The sequence below is a fragment of the Chiloscyllium punctatum genome, chromosome 30 (assembly GCF_047496795.1).
Source record: "Chiloscyllium punctatum isolate Juve2018m chromosome 30, sChiPun1.3, whole genome shotgun sequence".
In the NCBI taxonomy this organism is placed as follows: domain Eukaryota; kingdom Metazoa; phylum Chordata; class Chondrichthyes; order Orectolobiformes; family Hemiscylliidae; genus Chiloscyllium; species Chiloscyllium punctatum.
The window spans coordinates 22738717-22763469 of NC_092768.1; the positions used below are offsets into that span (position 1 = coordinate 22738717).

General features: G+C 46.3%; 1 protein-coding gene across 1 annotated transcript in view; it reads right to left on the reverse strand.

Moving 5' to 3' along the window:
• The window catches only part of ppt2b (palmitoyl-protein thioesterase 2b), a 43059-nt gene that overhangs the window by 12919 nt on the left and 5387 nt on the right, over positions 1 to 24753 (reverse strand). The window contains exons 2-7 of the mRNA XM_072550017.1: positions 14135 to 14288; positions 11863 to 11958; positions 6265 to 6372; positions 5731 to 5814; positions 2383 to 2467; positions 958 to 1012 (exon numbers count right to left, since the gene is read on the reverse strand). Of these exons, the coding sequence (XP_072406118.1) occupies positions 958 to 1012; positions 2383 to 2467; positions 5731 to 5814; positions 6265 to 6372; positions 11863 to 11958; positions 14135 to 14288 (582 nt within the window). The remainder of the gene's footprint in view (positions 1 to 957; positions 1013 to 2382; positions 2468 to 5730; positions 5815 to 6264; positions 6373 to 11862; positions 11959 to 14134; positions 14289 to 24753) is intronic.

The following is a 24753-nucleotide window of genomic DNA, read 5'->3' on the forward strand; positions in this document are numbered from 1 at the left end:
AAGATCTGTTTAAAGATGAAATGTAACCATTTACAGCAGAATAACACAGAGGGAGGGGAGACTTGGAGAAACTGGCCAAGTCTCTCAGAGCCCAGACATTCTATGGAAGAAATAGGAGAAGACCCCATCAACCTGACAGTGATGTTTGGGAACCCCCATCACCTCCCCCACCCCCCCAGCCTGTGGTCCCTCCCCCATACCCCGGTCTGTGGTCCCCTCCGTCACCTCCCCCATACCCCGGTCTGTGATCCCCTCCGTCACCTCCCTCAGACCCTGGCCTGTGGTCCCCTCCGTCACCTCCCTCAGACCCCGGTCTGTGGTCCCCTCCGTCACCTCCCTCAGACCCCGGACTGTGGTCCCCTCCGTCACCTCCCCACCCCCCCGGCCTGTGGTCCCCTCCGTCACCTCCCCACCCCCCGGCCTGTGGTCCCCTCCGTCACCTCCCCCATACCCCGGTCTGTGATCCCCTTCGTCACCTCCCTCAGACCCCGGCCTGTGGTCCCCTCCGTCACCTCCCTCAGACCCTGGCCTGTGGTCCCCTCTGTCACCTCCCCACCCCCCCGCCCTGTGGTCCCCTCCGTCACCTCCCCACCCCCCGGCCTGTGGTCCCCTTCGTCACCTCCCCACCCCCCTGGCCTGTGGTCCCCTTTGTCACCTCCCCCACCCCCCGGCCTGTGGTCCCCTTCGTCACCTCCCCCACCCCCCGGCCTGTGGTCCCCTTCGTCACCTCCCTCAGACCCTGGCCTGTGGTCCCCTCCGTCACCTCCCTCAGACCCTGGCCTGTGGTCCCCTCCGTCACCTCCCTCAGACCCCAGCCTGTGGTCCCCTCTGTCACCTCCCTCAGACCCTGGCCTGTGTTGAGCCCCATCACCTCCCTCACAGACGCTGCCCCAGGATGACAACCCCCCCCCCACTCCTCAGGTTGTGACTCACTGATGTGAGCGCTCAACAACTCACCAGCTGTTGTCTCATTTCTATCACTGTCTCATTCTCATCGTAAAATCCAAACTGACTGAAAGAGAAACAGAAAGGGCTTTAATTAACATCTCGTAACATAAAGTGGTGAGGGGGAGGTTCCTCTGGCAACATTTTTGAGAGTGAGTGAATGAGTGACAGAGAGAGAGAGAGAGAGAGAGAGGGGAAGTGAGTGAAAGAGACAAAGAGTGACAAAGTGTGTGTGTGCGCTTGCGTGAGAGCGTAAATGTGAAAGAAAGTGTGTGAGAGTGAGAGAGAGGGAGGGAGAGAGTGTGACAGAAAAAGATTGCATGCGTGTGAGAGAGAGAGACAGACAGATGGTGGGAGAAGGACATGAGTAAAGGCCCCTGGTTGATTGTCAGCCTCAGTTGTTCACTCCTGCAATCACCTTTCACAAAAGACTGGGCATGTTTTAACATTCCTCACCACAAAGGGTTAATGTTTTTGTGAGCAATTTGGTCCGATTGAATGAATCCTACGCTGTCAATCGATCATAGCTGTCCTGAAACGTTGTTAAATCTAGGTGTGCTGTGTAACCTGCTTCCAGACCCTGGACAACACCTTACAGAATAAACAGCCCTTTCATGAGCACACACACTCCATCCCAAATCATCCCCCTTTTTTAAATTCACTCACAGGACGTGAGTGTCGCTGGCTAAACAAGCATTTATTACCCACTCCCTGATTGTCCAGAGGGCAGTTAAGAGTCAACCACATTGCTGTGTGTCTGGAGACACATCAGCCAGACCAGGCAAGGATAGGAGATTTCCCTCCCTAGTGAACATTAGTGAACCAGATGGGTTTTTTTGACAACCGAGAATAGTTTCCTTGTTACCATTAGGCCATTAACTCCAGACTCATTTTACACACCCTTCTCAGCATGGGTATCTACTTAAATATTGCTACATTATTCTATTTTCTATTCTCCAGTCCGGGTGGAGTATGGTACCCAGTATTCCAGCCTCAGGAACCTAGTCCGGGTGGAGTCTGGGACAGGGTATTCCAGCCTCAGGAACCTAGTCCGGGTGGAGTCTGGGACTGGGTATTGCAGCCTCACGAACTCAGTCCGAGCAGAGTCTGGGACAGGATATTCCAGCCTCAGGAACTCAGTCCGGGCGGCGTCCGCAACAGGGTATTCCAGCCTCAGGTACCCAGTCCGGGTGGAGTATGGAACTGGGTATTCCAGCTTCAGGAACCCTGTCCGGGCGGAGTCTGGGACAGGATATTCCAGCCTCAGGAACGCAGTCCAGGCGGAGTCTGGGACAGGATATTCCAGCCTCAGGAACGCAGTCCGGGCGGAGTCTGGAGCCTGTGGCCCAGTCGGAGGGAGATTGGTACCATGATCAGAGGGTAGTCTCCAGCTATGTAGCCACTCACACTCACACCCCATCAGTAACAGACTCTTACCTCGACTGCCATGGAGTTATCACCCCGTCATCTGGTCCACCAATCAGAACAAGCTTCTTGATCCTCAGAAAATTTTTCTTCCATTCTAATAAAAACAAGGACAAAAACAACAACAACTCAGAAACCAAAAATAGCTGTCAAACACTGATAAACAACCAGCAACTTGAATCGAACTGAATTGAATTTAAACAGACACGGACTCCCTGTGGGACTGGGTGGGGACAGTGGGTCAGACACGGTCTCCCTGTGGGACTGGGTGGGGACGGTGGGTCAGACACTGTCTCCTTGTGGGACTGGGTGGGGACGGTGGGTCAGACCCTGTCTCCCTGTGGGACTGGGTGGGGACGGTGGGTCAGACACTGTCTCCCTGTGGGTCAGACCCTGTCTCCCTGTGGGACTGGGTGGGGACGGTGGGTCAGACCCTGTCTCCCTGTGGGACTGGGTGGGGACGGTGGGTCAGACCCTGTCTCCTTGTGGGACTGGGGTGGGGACGGTGGGTCAGACACTGTACTTCACTCTCCTCTGGAGTTCTACACAATGCCAGTTGGACTGGATGAGGGTCACTTGTGGAGTTTCCTCGGGAGTAATGTTGGGATCCTTGATTTTCCTGTTAAATATTAATGATCTATGTCCTGGGATGCAGGGGACAATTTCGGAGTTTGTAGATGAAATGAAACTTGGAATAATTGTAAACTATGAGGAAAACAGTGTTAAACTCCACAGGACACAGATGCTTTGGTGGAGTGGGCAGATGAGATTTGACATAGAGAAGTGAGAGATTTGGTTGGAAGAATTCTGCAGTGGGTTCAGGAACAGAGGGACCTGGGTGTATATGCAGTGGGTTCAGGAACAGAGGGACCTGGATGGGTATGCAGTGGGTTCAAGAGCAGAGGGACGTGGGTGTGTATGCAGTGAGTTCCGGAGCAGAGGGACCTGGGTGTATATGCAGTCGGTTCAGGAGCAGAGGGACGTGGGTGTATAGCACTGGGTTCAGGAGCAGAGGGACCCGGGTGTATATGCAGTGAGTTCCGGAGCAGAGGGACCTGGGTGTATATGCAGTCGGTTCAGGAGCAGAGGGACCCGGGTGTATATGCAGTGGATTCAGGAGCAGAGGGACCCGGGTGTATATGCAGTGGGTTCAGAAACAGAGGGACCTGGGTGTGTATGCCGTGGGTTCAGGAGCAGAGGGACCTGGGTGTGTATGCCGTGGGTTCAGGGGTAGAGGGACCCGGGTGTATATGCAGTGGGTTCAGAAACAGAGGGACCCGGGTGTATATGCCGTGGATTCAGGAGCAGAGGGACCTGGCTGTGTATGCAGTGGGTTCAGAAACAGAGGGACCTGGGTGTGTATGCAGTGGGTTCAGGAGCAGAGGGACCTGGGTGTGTATGCCGTGGGTTCAGGAGCAGAGGGACCTGGGTGTGTATGCCGTGGGTTCAGGAGCAGAGGGACCTGGGTGTATATTGCGCAGAGATCATTGAAAACGGTAGGACAGTGGAATGTACAGTGAATAATCAAACAGCTTTACAAGCGGGGCACAGAGCACGAGAGCAAGGAGGTGATGTTGCATATAAACAAGATGTTTGTCAGGCTTCAGCTGGAGTATTGGGACAGTTCTGAGCGTCACTTTATAGGAAAGATGTCAATGCATTGGAGACAGTGCAGAAGAATGGTTCCCAGAACGAGAACGGCAGTTCTGAAGATTGTTCAAAGAAATTGGGACTGTTACATAGTCATACAGCAAGGAAACAGACTCTTTGGTCCAATCAGTCTGTGCCAAACATAATCCCAATCTAAACTAGTCCCACCTGCCTACTCCCGGCCCATGTCCCTCCAAACCTCTCCTGTTCATGTATTTATTGAAATACCCTTTAAGCATTGCAACTGGGCCTGCATCTGCCAGTTCCTCTGAAAATTCATTCCACACACAAACCATCCTCTGTGTAAACATTTGCTCATCGTGTTTTTTTTTAAATCTCTCTCCTCTCACCTTAAAAGTAGACCCCTAATCTTGAAATTCCCCATCCTAGGGAAAGGATACCTACCATTAACCCTATCTACATCTTTCATGGTTTTATAAAGCTCTATAAGATCACCTCTCAACTTCCTACGCTTGAGTGAAAGAGGTCCCAGGCTATCCAGCCTTTCTTTATAACTCAAAGCTTCCTTACCCAGCAACATCTCAGTAAATTCCTTTTGTACCCTCTCCAGCTTAATATTATTCTTCTGATAACTGGGCGACCAGAACTGGACACAGTATTCCTGAAGTGGCCTCACCAATGTCCTGCACAACCTCAACATAATTTCCCAAATTCTATTCTCAAAAGGACTGAACAATGAAGGCAAAAGCCTTTTTAATCACCCCATCTCTGTGACACAAACCAATCTGATAGAGGTTTTCAAATTCATAGCAGACTGGATAGAGTAAATAGACAGAAAGTGTTTCCACTTTATATCAGAAACAAGATCAGGAAGGCACAGATCTAAAGGGATCTGCAAAAGAAGTGATACATATATTAATAAACAGAATGCTGTCAATGATGCCCATATCAACTCAATAAACTACATGACAGCTATTCACTGGTTCACATCTTGAGGTGATGCCTGATCAGTTCATCAGACTCTATCTGTCTGGTTTAAAATTTAAACAAAGCTCAGCAGTTAACAGTCAATCATCATTGGGGGCCTTCTCCATGGCAACACCTCTATCAATCACAGTCCATTTGCTAGCTAATTACCACTTTCCTCATACAATTTTAATGATAGCTTTTCCCTTAACTTGCTGTTCTTGCAACTCTCCCTGATGAATGCAGGACAAAAATCTTTGACAAAACACCTCTTTTCTTCAGCAATATTCTAAACTGTCAGTCAATCTTTGAAATTAGAACCTTCCAATTGAAATAATGATTAACTGAAGAAGTCCAGCCAAAGGTTTTTGTTTTAAAACTCTCACTGAAAGCTGTTGCCAATTTTCTTTTCAAGAATGAGTTTAAAGGGCTCAGGGTTTAAATAACTTCAGACCATGTCAGCTCGATAGAGCTTTTCTATCCTTCAAGAGAGTTTACACCTACCACACCTTCTTGTGACTCCCACATGCAAATTCAGGTCCTTGCAGCAAATCAAAGTGTGGTCTGTTTGAGCTCAGTGTTAGGTTCAAAGGGTCATGTTGGGTTCCAGTTTCTCTCCTGTATAAATCAGACCCCATCACCCCCTGCTCCCCCCAACTGGCAAAAACTGAATATCAGAAATAGGAGCAAAACTTCCAGCGCTCCTCCTAAGGGTCTGTGGACTCATCCCTACTCCACAGGAATCTGGTTCCGAGACCATTCTGTGATCCATCTCCACTTTACCTGTTGCATTCGGATTTTCCCTCTCATTATTGAGGAAGGCCAGGTAGTTGCTGTTATTGAGGTAAAGTTTGTGATGATGAGGATCTGAAACAGACACAGAAACAACTCAGATATGTCGGACACATGAGATTCTAATTACATTCAAACTGTATTCAAAGCACAGGTCAGTTAGCTCAGTTGGCTGGATAGTCGGTTTGACGCCAATAGCACGAGTTCAATTCGTGTACCAGCTGAGACACTATGAAGGTTTCATCCTCTCCCTTCACCTGAGATATGGTAACACTCAGGTTAAACAACCACCAATCATTTCTCTCTCTCTCTCTCTCTCTCTCTCTCTCTCTCTCATGAGAGAGCAGCCCTATGTTCTGATAGGACAATGGTGTGTTTTACACAAAGAGAGCACAGAGGCAGCACTGACACTTACTGTACACAGAAACAGTGTCCAACATGCTCTGTATACAGTCAAAGTACAAACAGTGTGTGATGCACTGCCACTTTGTACATATATTCTTCACAAAAGATTTTGTTACTCACCATTCCAGTAATTACAGATGGAGAAACACTGTCCGATTTGTGTGTAACAGAAGTGGTAGAGATTGGACTTCACATAATTTGGAAAAAGCCATTTCAGGTAATTGGTATCTGTTGAACAGAAAGCGACTCAGTCACTGAAATCACACACTGAGGATTGGTCACAACTTTCAGAAGGATGTGAAGATGCAGACATTATTCTCAGACACGTGTGTGTGCTCATGTATAGAAGGCTCAGTCGTTACTCCCTATCACAGACACAACCAGGCACACAGAAAGTGTCTGTTCCCAGTCAAACACATGCAGGATTTAGCAGGAGATTGGTGTTTGGTTCTGGGACCGGTGCAATGTTACACTGTAATCCCCCTCCTGTCGAAAATGGAGAGAGTGCTACACTAAAAAGGGATTCCCTTACTATGACAACCATATTTCTCAGCAGTTTTCACCAGACCATGCCTGTGTGAGTTAATCACCAGAATCAGGATTTGTTTTCAGCGTGCAGACACAAACTATTTTAATAATATTTAAATGTAGCAAACAGATCACTCCTGATAAATGGTTATCTCTGTGTGAAGATACTGCACAGCCAGGCCTGTATAACTGATATCTCAAAGGAGTTAAATCTGGTTAAGTTTAGGTTCTCGTTGGTCTACACTGACAGTTTCCCCACAAGGAACACTCACTGTTCTTTGGATTGAGTGTGTTTAGATGAATTGCTATCTCGGCAGAGACAGGATTCAAATCCCCTGCTCTCTCTGGGAAATATTAACAGTGCTCTCTCAGAGTAACAGCAACCTGAATGTAAACAGATATTATCAACTGCCTTAAGATAACAGAGTAACACAATCCTGGCTGCACAATATCTCCACACAGAGGTAACTATTTTAATCTGTAGCAAGTAGCTATCACAATACAGCTGATCTTGTCCTGAGTGAAGGAGGATGAGGCTCAGCAACAAACATAAGCAGGACTAAAATGGAAGCTGGAGTTTCTGGCACTAACCCTCAATATCACCCTCAGTCAGTTCTGAAGGATGGAACGTTGACAGCTCAGGGCAGAGAGGAACCATTCAGTCTGAGCTTGCAAACCTGCTTTCTTGACTCTGTAATCTGGGGAAGGGTTTTCTCAACATCTACCTGGTCAAGCCCTTCAAAATGTCGGATACTTCAATTCGATCAACTCTTTGAAAATCCTGGGAATAAAAATCTAGCTTGTTCATACCTTATTTTGGGATACTCCCCTCATCCCAGCACGCAGGACAAAGTGAAGACTGCAAATGCTGGAGATCAGAGTCGAAAAGTGTGGCGCTGGAAAAGCACAGCAGGTCGGCAGCATCGGAAGAGCTGATATTTCGGGCATAAGCCCTGGTTGAAGGGCCATACTTTTCGACGCGTACCAGCACACAATCTCATGAACCTTTGCTTCACACCCTCCAGGCATCTAATGTATCCTATCTTAGGTACATGCACTGCATCAGATCTGCCTTCTCCAACGTCCTTTAGAACACAGCAAAATCCTGCAGGTGTTGTAAAGCTAAACTAAAAGCAGAAAACGCCGGAAATACTCAGCTGGTTTGGCAGCAATTTTGAATGACCAGGGAGAAACAGTTAACATTTCAGGTCAGTGATCTTTCACCAGAATCCTCAGTTAACAAAAAGACTTCATTAATCTTATATCCCGACCTCTCTGTTAAGAAAAGCTTACATGGTACTTGCTTCCTAACGGCTTGCTGTACCTGCCTGTTTATATTCTGAAATTCACGTCACAGTTACGCAGGTCCCTGTGAATACCAACATTTCTCACACTTTCACTATTCATCACTCTTTTACTTTCATGCCAAATGAACACATTCACACGTCACCTTTCCATTATATTCTATCTGTCTTAGTTCATTGAATAGAAGTTTATAGAATCCAACAATGTGGAAACAGGCCATTCAGCCCAACAAGTCTATACCCTCCGAGGAGTATCCCACCAGACCCATTCCCCTACGCTATTACTCTACATTTCCTCTGACTAACGCACCTAACCTACACATCACTGAACACGATGGGCAATTTAGCACGACCAATTCATCTAACCTGCACATCTTTGTGGGAGGAAACTGCAGCACCCAGAGAAAACCCCCAGACACGGGGAGAATGTGCAAACTCCACACATACAGTCAGTCATTCAGTCATTGAGTCATAGAGATGTACAGCATGGAAACAGACCTTTCAGTCCAACATGTCCATGCCAACCAGATATCCCAACCCAATCTAGTCCCACCTGCCAGCACCCGGCCCATATCCCTCCAAACCCTTCTTATTCAAATACCCATCCAAATGCCTTTTAAATGTTGTAATTGTACCAGCCTCCATCACTTCCTCTGGCAGCTCATTCCATACACACACCACCCTGTGTGTGAAAATATTGCCCTTAGCTCTCTTTTATATCCTTCCCCTCTCACCGTAAACCTATGCCCTCTAGTTCTGGACTCACCCACCCCAGGGAAAAGACTTTGCCGATTTATCCTATCCACCTTTATGCGTTTCCAGACATCCAGCACTTCCTCCTCTGTAATATGGACATTTTGCAAGGTGTCACCATGTATTTCCCTACATTCTACATCTTTCATATTCTTTTCCACAATAAATACTGATGCAAAATGCTCGTTTAGTATCTCCCCCATTTTCTGCAGCTCCAGACAAAGGCTGCCTTGCTGATCTTTGAGGTGCTGAAAATGTGTTGCTGGAAAAGCGCAGCAGGTCAGGCAGCATCCAAGGAACAGGAGAATGGACGTTTCGGGCATCAGCCCTTCTTCAGGAAGGGCTGATGCCCGAAACATCGATTCTCCTATTCCTTGGATGCTGCCTGACCTGCTGCGCTTTTCCAGCAACACATTTTCAGCTCTGATTTCCAGCATCTGCAGCCCTCACTTTCTCCTCGTTGATCTTTGAGGTGCCCTATTCTCTCCCTAGTAACCCTTTTGTCCTTAATGTATTTGTAAAAACCCTGTGGAGTCTCCTTAATTCTATGTGCCAAAGCTAGTTCATGTCCACTTTTTGCCCTCCTGATTTCCCTCTTAAGTATTCTCCTACAGCCTTGATACTCTTCTAGACTGAGGCTGGAATCAAACCCCAGTCCTTGGTGCTGTGAGGCAGCACTGCTAACCACTAAGCCACTGTGTGACTTGTTCTTGCCTACTGGGCCAATCTTTTTAGATCATCCCACAGTTTTTTTTTGTCTTCCTGCCAATGACTTGTTTTAATCTCTGCAGGATTGTTTGTGAATTCTTGGGAGCAACATGTAATTCTTGGCACCAACTCCTGGACTTACTGGTACATCAGCTCACACTGGATATAGTTAACACTCCAGATAGACAATCCTATTGGGCCAATCAGAGAGCAAAGCTCCACAACTGTTCTGCATTTAGCCAGGATAAAAAATAATCAAAGCTAGAGCACGTTGAGATAATGTTGAGAATACTTTTTTTTAATTTGGAAACTGTCTGGGAAATACTAAGGTCTTATACTATTTGGACATTCTGTGGTTTGAAAAGGATTACAATGTGTGATTTCTTGAAGCCAATAATTTGACGTACTCTAAGCTGCCTTCTGTCTTATTGTAAATCAAGTGACTTGGAAGAGTCAGCTAAGCAAAGTTCAATGAGATAAGGGAATAGATTTACTACTCTAATTATCTTTTAAAAAAATCCTGACTTTGAGAGCACTCCAAACCTATGCCCATAGTAACCCTCTCTGAGAAAGTAAAGACAACATCTCAAAGAGTTCTCTCTCTCTGTCTCTCTCTCTCTCAAAGTTCTGATTCTTCAAAGTCATCTCTGGGAGCTCCAGATACCAGTTTTTCTGCCTGCTTTTTAGACCCTAAAGTCACAGTCCGTGACAATCTTAATGACTCAAATCCAAATCGATTGGGATCCAAACTGTACATTTATCAACACTCTACAGCTTTCAGTAATTTAGCTTTATCAACAAGAAATTCAATGACAGTAAGACATCATCACATTTTATTCTCCGTTCCCAAGTCTTTGGTCCAATGGAGGGGTTTGTTCCCTTTTGTGTTTTTAAAATAAGCCATCATCTCAGTGGAGACTTGTTTGTTGTACTGGAGTGTAGATGTGTGTGGAATTAAGGGAACATAGTTTCAATTCCAGATCATAATTTATAAGTTAATCATTCTTTCTCACAGATTTTGGGAATAATCTTTGCTCATAATAAATAGCTTATTTTTATTCAGTTACAGATGCTTTGTGATATTTCTTTTACTTTATAATGGTAACAAATTGAAGTATTTGGTCATTTTGATAATGGAATCAACAAATGTACACCTACTGGTGGGGTATTGGGGACTTGGTAATCAGCACATTCCCATCACAGCTGGAATAACAATAACTTTGTTATGATCTTGCATTCTGATTCTTTGGTATTTCTCATAGATTTCCCCTTCTTGGTATTTCTTAGAGCAACATGGGAACAGTAGGAGGCCATTCACCTCCTCGAGTCTGTTCTGTCATCCACCACATTAATGGCTGTTCCATGATTCAACTCCATTTACCCACCATCCTCCATTGTCCCTGTGTCAGTTGCTTAGCTGAAGGCTTTATTTACTTGTTGGAACTAAGGATATCCTTTAGTTGATGCATTTGTCCTTTTTTTTGTCATTGGCTCTCTATTTCCATCAAGTATTTGTTAAATATCCCCCACCAGAGCTGAGCAGTTATATATCGGAAGGCAACGGCCTAGTCACAATGTCACTAGTAATCTAACATCCCAGGCTAATGTTTTGGGGTCATGGGTTCAAATCCCAAAAGGGCAAGTGAATCCAATAAAAATCTGGAATGAACTAGCTAGCCAGTTGCTGACCATGTAATCAGTGTCAATTGTTGTAAAAGCCCACTTGGCTCATTAACGTCCTTTTCCTAAGGAAATCTGCCAACTTTACCTGGTTTAGCCTACTCCAGACCCACAGCACGTGGTTAACCTTTAACTGGGTCATAAGGGATGGAAAGTAAAAGCTGACTGAGCCAGGGATGCCCACATCCCAATAATTAGTGCGCATTTTTGAAAAACAGGAAGAATTGAAGTGGCTTGGACTCTTGCCTTGTCTGTGCAACATACAAATTGAGTCTTCAGACAGAGCAAAATATTCAGACATGGAAACGTGTTTTTTTTAGTGATGTCACTTTGATGGTGTCATAGAATCTCCGACAGGCACCTGATGGGATTGGCAGGGTCTCCAGCTAACATTGCAGCTGAAAGATAATCATGCAGAAACCCCTCAGCACTGCGCTGCAGTGTCAGCCAGCATTTTATATTCAATCTTCAGAATCGGCACTTGACCCTATGAACTTCTGACTGCATACAAAATGCTAGCACTCAGGGTCGTTTGTGCTTCAGGTCCCTATCTCTTTGGCATTTGGTTGAGAGTACGCTAGATTGATCCAAGTGAAACAATACAGCCAGTTTGCCTGCACTCAGCTTGTACACTGCCCCAATGTATATCCCATCCCCTGCCTCATCCCCAGCTGGCCCCAGTCATTTCTACTTCTCAATTCAAATGTCTTGTCACAATGGGAGCGACAGAAAGTCTGCAACTCACCTCCATACTGGCCAAGCTGAGGAGAGGACAGGGATATCAAGGTGTCCACATTGTGGTCTGGCATCGTGGAGAGGATACCTCGACAGATCAAGCCACCTAGAATAGAAAACATACACTCAGTTTCTTCAAGAACATTTGACAGAAATAAGGAGGAAACACCAATCGGTTTTTCAGGAAGTGGAGATTTCCAAACCCCTCAAGAGCAAACTCTCACAGCACTGCAGCCAGAGTAGCAGAAGTGGAGAAGATGCTGTATCAAAAAACAAATGTTCAATATCCTTCTTCCAACACAAGAAACCTCTGCCCAAAGTCCTCCTGAAAATTGCTAGTTCTACGCAATAAAGTCCTCAACTGGTCATGAAAGGTACAAGAGAAGGACGGAGAGGGAAGACTGGAAACATAAGTTCAGCTGGCTATTTTTACCTCTGCACTTTAAAAAAAAAAATTCATTTAAGATTAGTATTAATGCACATCCCTGATTGCACTTGAGTAAGTGACATTGAGTCACCTTCTTGAATCACCACAGTCGATGTGATGCAGCTGATGGGGAAGCAGTTCCAGGATTTTGACCCAGCAGCAATGAAATAATAGTCATATGGTTCCAAATTAGGATAATGTGTTGCTTAGAGGGGAACTTGTAAACGATGATGCTTTCACCCTGACGGAAGGTCAATGCAGTGGAAACCAACACATCATGAAACATAGCTTACTGTCCAAAGATCTCCACAATCCAAGGATGGTTTCCTGACATGCAGTGTCGCTGAATAAAAAGATATTATGAAAGACAGTTATGCATTAATATTTGCACAGAGATAAGGCCAAAAAGCCTCTCCATCCAATGATAAGCAAGAATCCAAATGGACCCAGTGAAAATATTTCACTGTAGCTGGTGCAGTTATTTTCAGCACAGGATAAAATCTGGAGTCACATCATAGTGTCACTGATTGATGACTCTGCAATCTCCCCACCCTACATCATCAGCAGTCTAACCAGAGGACTGCTCATTACCACCTCGGAGGGTAATTAGAGTTGGACAATAAATGTCAGATTTGTCAGCAATGTCATTATCTGAAGAACAGAATACAATAATGATTAGTTTCAAAGTAATACACTGCTCAGTTGCGTGAACTGTTCCATTTCTGCACAGAAGTAACAAGTTAAATAATAATACAAGTGCAGAGATCTGCATGCAAGAGCAGGTGCCATATCAGTGAAACACCTTGTGTCTGTGAGCGTTTCTGTGCAGTTGAGGCTGGAGCTGACACAATATAAATTGCAGTGACCGCACGAACAGGAAGCTTGTGGTGAAGACAAAAACAGAACATTCCCAGCACAGACAGTAAATTCATTTCAAAAGGTGGTTAAAGTGTTCGCTGAACTATCGACACTCTCAGAAAGGACAAAGGGAAACTCAGCCTACAGTTTCATGTTGTGCGTTCCCAAGGCTGGGACTAAATGGGTTAAAAATAGTCACACTGTTCCATCAAATACACCCAGGGCAGGGCCAGTCAGGTTCAGGTCTTCATTTTATTTGACAATGCATGATTTTCCAAGCACTCTCCGACAAAACTCTTTGGACAGAAAATTGAGGAATTCAGTTTCTGAGACTCAGCCTATCAGGTGGGCAGGTGGGGAAGAGAAAAGGTATGTTGCGTTACGTACAGACCCCATCACAAAACCTGTATTTAAAAATACCCAATGAATAGTGACACCACTATAGCAGCCAATAAGGTTGAGGTAGGACAGGTTTCTAATTTACTGACCTCATGATCAAAACCACAAGCAAAGAATGTGAAGCAAAGCACAACAGATGCTGGAAAGTAGAAACAAAATAAGAACAATGCTGAGAATACCCAGAAACTCAGGCAACATTCACCGAGGGAGAAACAAAGCTAGTCTTACAGTTCAAGACGACCTTTCATTGGAAACATTTACAGCTGACAGAATCTCTCGACCGTAGCCAACCCATTCTCCAACAAAATGCAGTGTGTGAAGGCTGGTCAGAAAAGGCAAGTTATATAAATAAGAGCTATCCCACTCCATTTCAAAAACCACACTACAGGTATATAGGCATAATTGACAGGAGAAATCATCTCAGCGTTTCCATTCTCGCCAGGTCATGTGGAGTGAGTATAACAGCCAAATAAATAACAGCCACATATGCCACAAATCTACATGGTGAAAACATGGTGAAATGCATTAATCGATCACACTATCAGCATTCTGAGAGAAACCCCTGCATTCTGAGAGAAACCCCTCGGTAGAGCCATACCTTGGGAGTAACAGATCATGTGAACCCCATTCGCTGCATTCTGCATGATGGGATAGATGGCTGCTTTGAATCCATCCACCTGACTCCACAGTGACTTCAGGCTCTGTGTGTGATCAAACAGGTCAATGACAGTCACGTTGGTACCTGGATGTGTCTGAGCGTAGGCAGAAACAAAACAGAAACCTTTCATTAGTAAGTACACAGGATTCCTCACGGCTAAATTCCTTCAAACAATTTAAAGAAAAACTCACGGGGATAAAATCATGAACATTCCCCTCTGTCTAACACATCCTTGGGAAATCCCAAAGTGATTTCATGGCCAATCCATTACATCTGCAGTGCAGCTTCTGTTAAACTGCAGTCTGTTTGGGAGAACTCCCATATTCTGCATCCCAATGAAACTACAGATACCAAGACAAAAATTTATTCAATCTAAAAAAAAAGCTTATGCTCCAAAAACCTGCAACAAAATGTTTAAAACCTTAATGAATAATATCCATTAATTTCAATCTCTAGTCACCTTAGCCGTAGCTATGGTCAATTTGTTCTATACAAGCGTACAGATCAGAAGCAGGCGTACGCCTTTGAGCCTGCTTCGATATTCAATAAAATTCTATCTGGTCTGTCTGTGGCCATAGCTCCACATTCTTCCAGAACCCAATGATCTTTGACGTTTTGTTAGTCAAGAATCTATTTACCTCTGAAATATCAAAAATCAATCACTCCCTCTCCACCACCCTCTGGGAAGAGAGCTCCAAAGACTCCCAACCTTTAGAGAAAACAATCCTGTCTTAAAATATCTGCCCCCTTATTTTTAAATTATGTCCCTGAGTTCTGCTGTCTTCTACAAGATGTAACATCCTATCAATATCTACCCAGTCAAGTCCCCATAGGATCTTATATGCTTCAGTCAGAAGTTTGACACTATCCAGGACAAAGCAACCCACTTGACTGGCACCACATCCAAAACAAACATTCACTTCCTCCACCACTGATCCTCAGAAGCAATCGGGTGCACCATCTACAAGATGCACTGCAGAAGTTCACCATGGCTCCCTCGGCAGTACCTTCCAAAACCACAACTACTTCCAGGGCAGCAGATACATGGGAAGGTCAACACCTCCAAAACCACACCATCCTGACTTGGAAATGTATTATTGTTCCTTCACTGTAGTTGGGTCAAAATCCTGGAACTTTCTTGCTAACAGTATTGTTTTCCAAACATTCTCAGGACTGTAGCAGCTCAAGGAGGCAGCTCACCATAATTTTCCTAAAGGCAACTAGAGATGGCAATAAATGCCAGTCCACCCACAGATGCCCTTATCCCATGTGTAAATATAAAAAAGAAATATATGATCATACAAGTGTATGAGTTATGAGCAGGAATTGTGCACCCAATCCACTGAGTGCTCTGCAATTCGATAAAATCACGGCTGACCCGATTACTCCTCAAGAGCTTGTGCTCGAAACATCGACTCTCCTGCTCCTTGGATGCTGCCTGACCGGCTGTGCTCTTCCAGCGCCACACGTTTTGACTCTGACAACATCTGCAGTCCTCACTTTCCCCTCCCTGAATTCCAAATACTGTCAACCCTTTCTGGGAAAAGAAATCTCTCTCTTGAAAGGGCACTGCCTATTTTAAACAGTGACCCCTAGTTTCTAGAGTTTTCCACAAAAAGAAACATTCTTCCATATCCACTCAGTTAACACCCCTCAGGATTTTATCTTCCAATCCAGTGAATCTTCCGATTTCTAGCAGATCCAAACCGAGCCAATCAAACTGGTCCTCATAAGAATATCCACCTGTTCCAGTAAATCTTCTCTGAATTACATCCAACACTTTCACATTCTTTTTGAAGTGAGGTGATCAAACCTGTACACAGCACTCCAGGTGTGTTTTTACTCTGTAACTGAAGCATAACCTTCCCACTTTCAATTCAATTCTCCCTTCAATAAACAATAAGCCTGGAATAATTAATACAAAGAGGTTGCCACACTGACCAACCTTTTCTCATTAACTGCCCCCTCCCTACCCTGGTAAGCTGTGATGAAGTGGGCTTTGAGAGACTTTATAAAACACTGGTTACACTTCAGCTGGAAGACTGTGTTCGATTCTTGGCATCACACTTTGAAAAGTTGCAGAGGAGGTTCACTACAATGGTACTAACGTGAAGGACATGGACACCCCAAAGAAAGTTTAGTTGTGTTCCTTGTAGGTTAAGAGTAGATTGATAAAGACGTTGAAAATCGTGAAAGGTTTCAATAGAGTGGCATACAAAAGATAAAACTATTTCTCGTGGCAACTGAAAGTCACTAATCAGAGTGGTGGAACAACCAGGAACTATACAAGGGAACAGTAAAGTTTAAAGAGCAAATTGTCACAGATTTGAATGCACTGTCTGAATGGATGGTGGGAGCAGATTTAGCGGTCAGGTTTTGTTAAAGGACTTTGTTGAATATTTTAATGGGAAAACTTTCAGAACAGTGGTGCAAAGAACAGAGGATAATCAACTGGAAAATTCAGTCAAAGAATTGCCACAGGCCCAATGGGTGAAACAGCCTCTGTCTGAACTGCATCACACAATGTGTCCAGATATCATAGAATCCCTACAGTGTGGGAACAGGCCACTCTGCCCAACAAGTCCACACCGACCCTCCGAAGAATATCCCGCCCAGACCCATTCCCCGACACTATTATTCTACATTTCCCCTGATTGAAGATATAATCAAGTCAGCAGCCAGACAGTGTGAACAAGGAGAACATCAACTTTAAAAGAGCAGTGATATTGAACAAGTTACAAACCCACAGAGCTGATGCAAATAAAATTCCAACATCTATAAATCCAGCAACTCCTCTGAGCAAATATTGTCCCAGAAATTCAAAGATAGAATTGGCTATTTATGAAGTATTTTAAGGGTGACCTTGTTTAACAGCCATGCTAACTGGCTGTTTGTAAATAAACAGCAAAGTAAACTCAGTCTCTGATGTTACTGTGGGTAAATCCTTTGCATCCACAAATATTTACTAACCTTGAAATAGTCCAACTTCCATTCCTCCCAGCAACATGATACAGATGTCACAGCCCTCACGTGGCCAGGGTGAAGATTACAACATTTCAGTGTGTCTAAAGACTGCATAGGTCAAACAAGTTTTAAACTAAAATTTAAAATTGCAAACTCTCAATAGTTCTGTGGATGGGGAGTTAAACCCAAGTAACGCTGAGGACATGGTGACAAGGAAGGTGCCAGATTCAATCGATGTCCATATTTATGTTTATTAATCTCAAGGTAGGGACCTTGCAACCTAACCTCAGCCATTGGAGCTGAAGCACCTTAGACTTACTATGATGGTTAACCATTCACCCTGCCTGGAAGCTCCGTAGTTATGGACAGAAGATTTGAGCTTCATTGACATTCAACAGCCAACTTGAGCCGAAGCCATTCACTGGGAATCACATGCGATCAAACGGGAGTCTCATTTCAGACATCCTTTGATTTTACCTTCCATTAGGTTGGATCATTAACCATATTCAAGACTGATACTGACAGATTTTTAAGTAGGGATATCAAGATGTTTAGGGATATGGCAGGAAATTGAAGTACAGGATTTATTTTTGATCTGAACTTAATTGAATAGTAGAACAGACACAATCGCCCAAAAGGCCTACTTCTTGCCCCACGTCTACCGTCTTACTAATATTCCTGAAAAATATCGGGCTGAGGGTGTGAAGCAATCATTCCATCTGAGATCCAATGGAATCCTTCATGGTGATGTTAGTTGAAATTATACTCTGTATCACAGCAGGGTTATAGCTCAACACCTTTCATTCAGTGTAACTCATCGCCTTCACTGCCTCTAGAACCTTCACATATATTCCCTTAGCATTGCAAAATCACAGTCTACCCCAACACTTGCCCTCAATCTCCTCTCTGGCTACTTGACATTGCTTGGTCAAAATCTCTTGTCATTTCTATTTCCAATAGTTCTCTCAATCCTGAAGCCTCTGAGAATTTAGCTCCATGTGATTAAAGTGCACATGGTACACAGCCGAATCTGCCTTGCCCTCTCTAGCTGCACAGCCATTTCCCTTCCATACTGAAGGTCCACTATTCCAGGCCAGTAGGTACACTTTGTTTGTGATTTGGCTCCACTGAGTAATCCAAGATGGAAGATGGGAAAGATTTGTAGCTGTAGCAGCTACTCCCTTTTTTTGAGGTATTTTAGGTGTTGAAGGTGATTTCCTCGAATTCCAGGAGCAACAATTACTGTTTTATATGCTGTTGTAATTGTGTTGGAACTTTGGAGAGAAAAAAAAGTCAAAACAATGGCACTTTTAAAAGAAAGACAGACAAAGGCAGCAAGCACATGGTCTGTAAGGGAGAGAGAGAAAGAAACCTACACTGCTAACTGACACAGCAGTGAATCTGCGCAGTTATTGCCTTTGCTGTTTGAATTTATGAATCGCTGAACATTGGGTGTGTCCAGGAAAACTTAACAAACAAAATTCACAACTGGTTTTAGAGGAATCTGGTTGGGAGAGGTCACAGCACAAACAGATAAGTAAATAGTTTTAAGTATAGCCTTGTTGTAAATTGACAGTAGTGAGTTGAGTGGGTTCTCTCTTGATTATATATTTTTATTGGGATGCGTCTCTTGATTAAATTTTAAAAATATAAACCATAAGTTTTAAGTTAGCCTGTAGCAGTATTTTGATGAGCAATAAGACGGTGCTATTTTCCGAGTTTGTAAATTGGAAGGAGCAAAACCTTCGGTAGAGTGATATGCTCTTCTTGTCAGATGTGGGAGTTTTGAGAGTGTTTACGGGTTACTGAGGATTATATCTGCAATAAATGTCGTTAGCTGCAAATCTTGTCAGATTGACTGGATCGGGTGGAGCAACAGTTAGAGCCAGTGAGTAATTTACAAGAGCTGGGGATGGCAGTTATTGGAAGGGAGAAAAACCACAGACAGAGTCAGGTAGATGGGTTAATTCCAAGAAAAATAGGAGAGGTAAACAGGCAGTGCAGGATCTTCTGTGGCTATTCTCATTTCAAACAAGTATGCTGTTTTGGAAAATGTAGGGGGTGATGGATTCTCAGGGGAATGTACCACAAACAGCCAAGTTTCTATTATCAAGATAGGCTCTAATGCAATGAGGGGTACGTTGGGTTCCAAGAGATCAATTGTGTTGGAGATCTAGTCAGAGACAGACAGACATTTCTGTGGCCAGCAATGAAAATTCAAAATGGTGTGATGCCAGGACTAAGCATGTCACAGAGAGGGTGCAGAATATTCTCCAAGGGGAGAGGTTCCAACAGGAGGTCATTGTACACATTGGTACCAACGACATTGGAAGGGAAAAGGATGAGATTCTGAAGGGAGAATATAGAAAGCTAGGCAGGAATTTAAAAAAGAAGATTCTCAATGGTAGGCTCATCTGGATTACTCCTGGTGCTATGAGCTAGCGAGGGCAGAAATAGAGGATAGAGCAGATGAATGCATGGCTGAGGAGCTGGTGTATGGGAGAAGGATTCACATTTTTGGATCATTGGAATCTCTTCTGGGGTAGATGTGACCTGTACAAGGAGGACTGAATTGGAAGGGGACTGGCAGGGAGATTTGCTGGAGCTGCTCAGGAGGATTTAAACTAGTTAGGAGGGGGAGGGGAAGGGGGGAGGGGAAGGGGAAGGGGGGAGGGGTTGGGTGGGACCCAAGGAGATAGTGAGGAAAGAGATCAATCTGAGACTGGTACAGTTGAGAAAATAAGCGAGTCAACCGTCAGGGTTGGCAGGGACAAAACAGAGAATAAGATTGGACTGATAAATTAAACTGAATTTCTTTCAGTGCAAGAGGCCTAACAGGGAAGGCAGACGAACTCAGGGCACAGTTAGGAACATGGGACTGGGATATCATAGCAATTACAGAAACATGGCTCAGGGATGGACAGGACTGGCAGCTTAATGTTCCAGGATACAAATGCTACAGAAAGGATAAAAAGGGAGGCAAGAGAGGAGTGGGGGTGGGAAAAGGGATGTTTTTGTTAAAGGATAGCACTAGAGCTGTAATTAGGGAGAATATTCCCAGAGATACATCCAGGGAAGTTATTTGGGTGGAACTGAGAAATAAGAAAGGGATGATCACCTTATTAGGATTGTATTATAGATCCCCTAATAGTCACCAGGAAATTGAGAAACAAATTTGTAAGGAAGTGACATCACCAACCCAAGAAAACCAAAACACATTAATAGAAAGGGACCATACCACCAGTGCTTCATCCAGAGGCTCACTGATGATATTGAAAATGTGCTGCTGGAAAAGCGCAGCAGGTCAGGCAGCATCCAAGGAGCAGGAGAATCGACGTTTTGGGCATGAGCCCTTCTTCAAGAATGAGGAAAGTGTGTCCAGAAGGCTAAGATAAAAGATAGAGAGGAGGGACTTAAGGGAGGGGTGTTGGAAATGTGATTGGTGGAAGGAGGTTAAGGTGAGGGTATAGGGGAGAGTGGGGGTGGGGGCGGAGAGGTCAGGAAGAAGATTGCAGGTTAGGAAGGTGATGCTGAGTTCGAGGGTTGGGACTGAGACAAGGTGGGGGGAGGGGAAATGAGAAAACTGGAGAAATCTGAGTTCATCCCTTGTGGTTGTAGGGTTCCTAGGCGGAAGATGAGGCGCTCTTCCTCCAGGTTGGAGTGGGTGAGAGGGGTGGACAGGTTGGGGCGGTTAATGTCGCGGCAGCAGTTGGCTGCTATGGTCTGGCGATGGAGGAGTCCAAGGACCTGCATGTCCTTGGTGGAGTGGGAGGGGGAGCTGAAGTGTTGAGTTGGTTGGTCCGGGTGTCCCAGAGGTGTTCTCTGAAATGTTCCGCAAGTAGGCGGCCTGTCTCCCCAATATCAGGTCATATCAGGTGCAGCGGATGCAGTAAATGATGTGTGTGGAGGTGCAGGTGAATTTATGGTGGATATGGAAGGATCCCTTGGGGCCTTGGAGGTAAGTAAGGGGGGAGGTGTGGGCGCAAGTTTTGCATTTCTTGTGGTTGCAGGGGAAGGTGCCGGGAGTGGAGGTAGGGTTGATGGGGGGGTGTGTACCTGATGAGGGAGTCACGGACGGAGTGGTCTTTTCGGAACGCTGATAGGGGAGGGGAGGGAAATATATCCCTGGTGTTGGGGTCCGTTTGGAGGTGGCGGAAATGATGACAGATGATACGATGTATATGGAGTTTGGTGGGGTGGTAGGTGAGGACCAGTGGGGTTCTGTCCTGGTGGCGATTGGAGGGGCGGGGAGGAGATGCGGTGGAGAGCATCGTCAATCATGTCTGGGGGGAAATTGCGGTCTTTGAAGGAGGAGGCCATCTGGGTTGTTCAGTATTGGAACTGGTCCTCCTGGGGGCAGATGCAGCAGAGTTGAAGGAATTGGGAATATGGGATGGCAATTTTACAGGGGGCAGGGTGGGAAGAGGTGTAGTCTAGGTAGCTGTGGGAGTCGGTCGGTTTATAGTAAATGTCCGTGTTGATTTGGTCGCCCAAGATAGAAATGGAGAGGTCTAGGAAGGGGAGGGAGGAGTCCGAGATGGTCCAGGTAAATTTGAGGTCAGGGTGGAAGGTGTTGGTAAAGTGGATGAACTGCTCAACCTCCTCGTGGGAGCACGAGGCAGCGCTGATACAGCCATCGATGTAGCAAAGGAAAAGGTGGGGGGTGGGGCCAGTGTAGCTGCGGAAGATGGACTGTTCCACATATCCTACAAAGAGGCAGGCATAGCTGGGGCCCATGCGGGTGCCCATGGCTACTCCTTTGATTTGGAGGAAGTGGGAGGATTGGAAAGAGAAGTTGTTCAGGGTGAGGACCAGTTCAGTCAGTCGAAGGAGGGTGTCGGTGGAAGGGTACTGGTTGTTCCGGCAGGAAAGGAAGAAGCGGAGGGCTTTCAGTCCTTCATGATGGAGGATGGAGGTGTACAGGGACTGGATGTCCATGGTGAAGATAAGGCGTTGGGGACCAGGGAAGCGAAAATCATGGAGGAGGTGGAGGGCGTGGGTGGTGTCCTGAACCTAGGTGGGGAGTTCTTGGACTAAGGGGAACAGGACCGTATCAAGGTATACAGAGATGAGTTCGGTGGGCTGAGACAATGGGTCGGCCGGGGCAGTCAGGTTTGTGGATTTTGGGCAGGAGGTAGAAATGGGCGGTGCAGGGTTGTGGGACTATGAGGTTGAAGGTGGTGGATGGGAGATCCCCTGAGGTGACGAGGTTATGGGTGGTCTGGGAGATGATGGTTTGGTGGTGGGAGGTGGGGTCATGGTCAAGAGGGCAGTAGGAGGAGATGTCCGCGAGCTGGCGTTTAGCATCAGCGGTGTAAAGGTCGGTGCGCTAAACTACTACCACGCCTCCCTTGTTTGCCGGTTTGATAGTGAGGTTGGGGATGGAACGGAGAGAGTAGAGGGCTGCACGTTGTGAGGGTGAGAGTTTGGAGTGGGTGAGAGGGGTGGACAGGTTGGGGCGGTTAATGTCGCGGCAGCAGTTGGCTACGAAGAGATCGAGGGCAGGTAAGAGGCCAGCACGGGGTGCCCAGGTGGATGGGGTGTGTTGGAGGTGGGAGAAGGGGTCATCAGAGGGTGGGCGAGAATCCTGGTTGAAGAAGTGGGCGCGGAGGCGAAAGTGGCGGAAGAATTGTTCGATGTCTCGCCACATGTTGAGTAGCCATGGGCACCCACATGGGCCCCAGCTATGCCTGCCTCTTCGTAGGATATGTGGAACAGTCCATCTTCCGCAGCTACACTGGCACCATCCCCCACCTTTTCCTCTGCTACATCGATGACTGTATCGGCGCTCCCCTGTGCTCCCACGAGGAGGTTGAACAGTTCATCCACTTCGAGGAGAAAGTGGATGCTGGAGATCAGAGCTGAAAATCTGTTGCTGGAAAAGTGCAGCAGGTCAGGCAGCATCCAAGGAACAGGACAATTGATGTTTCGGGCATGAGCCCTTCTTCAGTAATCCTGCAAGGATGCCTTCCTTGAAGAAGCTCTCTTCCTCCCTCTACAAGGATTTCAGTGGGTCCCTCTCTCACTGCACACCCCAGGTCATCTCCTCTGCACAGAAGCTCTTCAGCCACGTCCTCAAACAGACTCGCTACCACAGCCACAACTCCTTCCCCAGCACCTGCCTACGGAACCGACTGATCCCGCACAAACTCCAGACTACGTTTCCTGAAGAAGGGCTTATGCCCGAAACATCAATTCTCCTGTTCCTTGGACGCTGGCTGACCTGCTGCGCTTTTCCAGCAACACATTTTCAGTTCATCCACTTTATCAACACTTTCCATACCGACCTCAAATTTACCTGGACCGTCTCGGACTCCACCCTCCCCTTCCCAGACCTCTCCATTTCTATCTCGGGTGAATCACGACCAAATCAACACGGACATTTATTATAAACCGACCGACTCCCACAGCTACCTAGACTACACTTCCTCCCACCTTACCCCCTGTAAAAGCACCATCCCATATTCCCAATTCCTTCGTCTCTGCTGCATCTGGCCCCAGGAGGACCAGTTCCAATACCGAACAACCCAGATGGCCTCCTCCTTCAAAGACCGCAATTTTCCCCCAGATGTGATCAACGATGCTCTCCACCGTATCTCCTCCACTTCCCGCTCCTCCGCCCTTGAGCCCCGCCCCTCCAACCGCCACCAGGACAGAACCCCACTGGTCCTCACCTACCACCCCACCAACCTCCATATACATCGTACCATCTTTCGTCATTTCCGCCACCTCCAAACGGACCCCATCACCAGGGATATATTTCCCTCCTCTCCCCTATCAGCATTCCGAAAAAACCACTCCCTCTGTGACTCCCTCATCAGGTCCACACCCCCCACCAACCCAACCTCCACTCTCAGCACCTTCCCCTGCAACCACAAGAAATGCAAAACTTGCGCCCACACCTCCCCCCTTACTTACCTCCAAGGCCCCAAGGGATCCTTCCATATCCGCCATAAATTCACCTGCACCTCCACACACATCATTTACTGCATCCACTGCACCCGATGTGGCCTCCTCTATGTTGGGGAGACAGGCCGCCTACTTGCGGAACGTTTCAGAGAACACCTCTGGGACACCCGGACCAACCAACCCAACACTTCAACTCCCCCTCCCACTCCACCAAGGACATGCAGGTCCTTGGACTCCTCCATCGCCAGACCATAGCAACACGACGGCTGGAGGAAGAGCGCCTCATCTTCCGCCTAGGAACCCTCCTACCACAAGGGATGAACTCAGATTTCTCCAGTTTCCTCATTTCCCCTCCCCCCACCTTGTCTCAGTCCCAACCCTCGAACTCAGCACCACCTTCCTAACCTCTCCGCCCCCACCCCCACTCCGGCCTATCACCCTCACCTTAACCTCCTTCCACCTATCGCATTTCCAACACCCCTCCCCCAAGTCCCTCCTCCCTACCATTTATCTTAGCCTGCTTGGCACACTTTCCTCATTCTTGAGGAAGGGCTCATGCCCGAAACGTCGATTCTCCTGCTCCTTGGATGCTGCCTGACCTGCTGCGCTTTTCCAGCAACACATTTTCAGCTCTGATCTCCAGCATCTGCAGTCCTCACTTTCTCCTGACTGATGAAATTACTTGG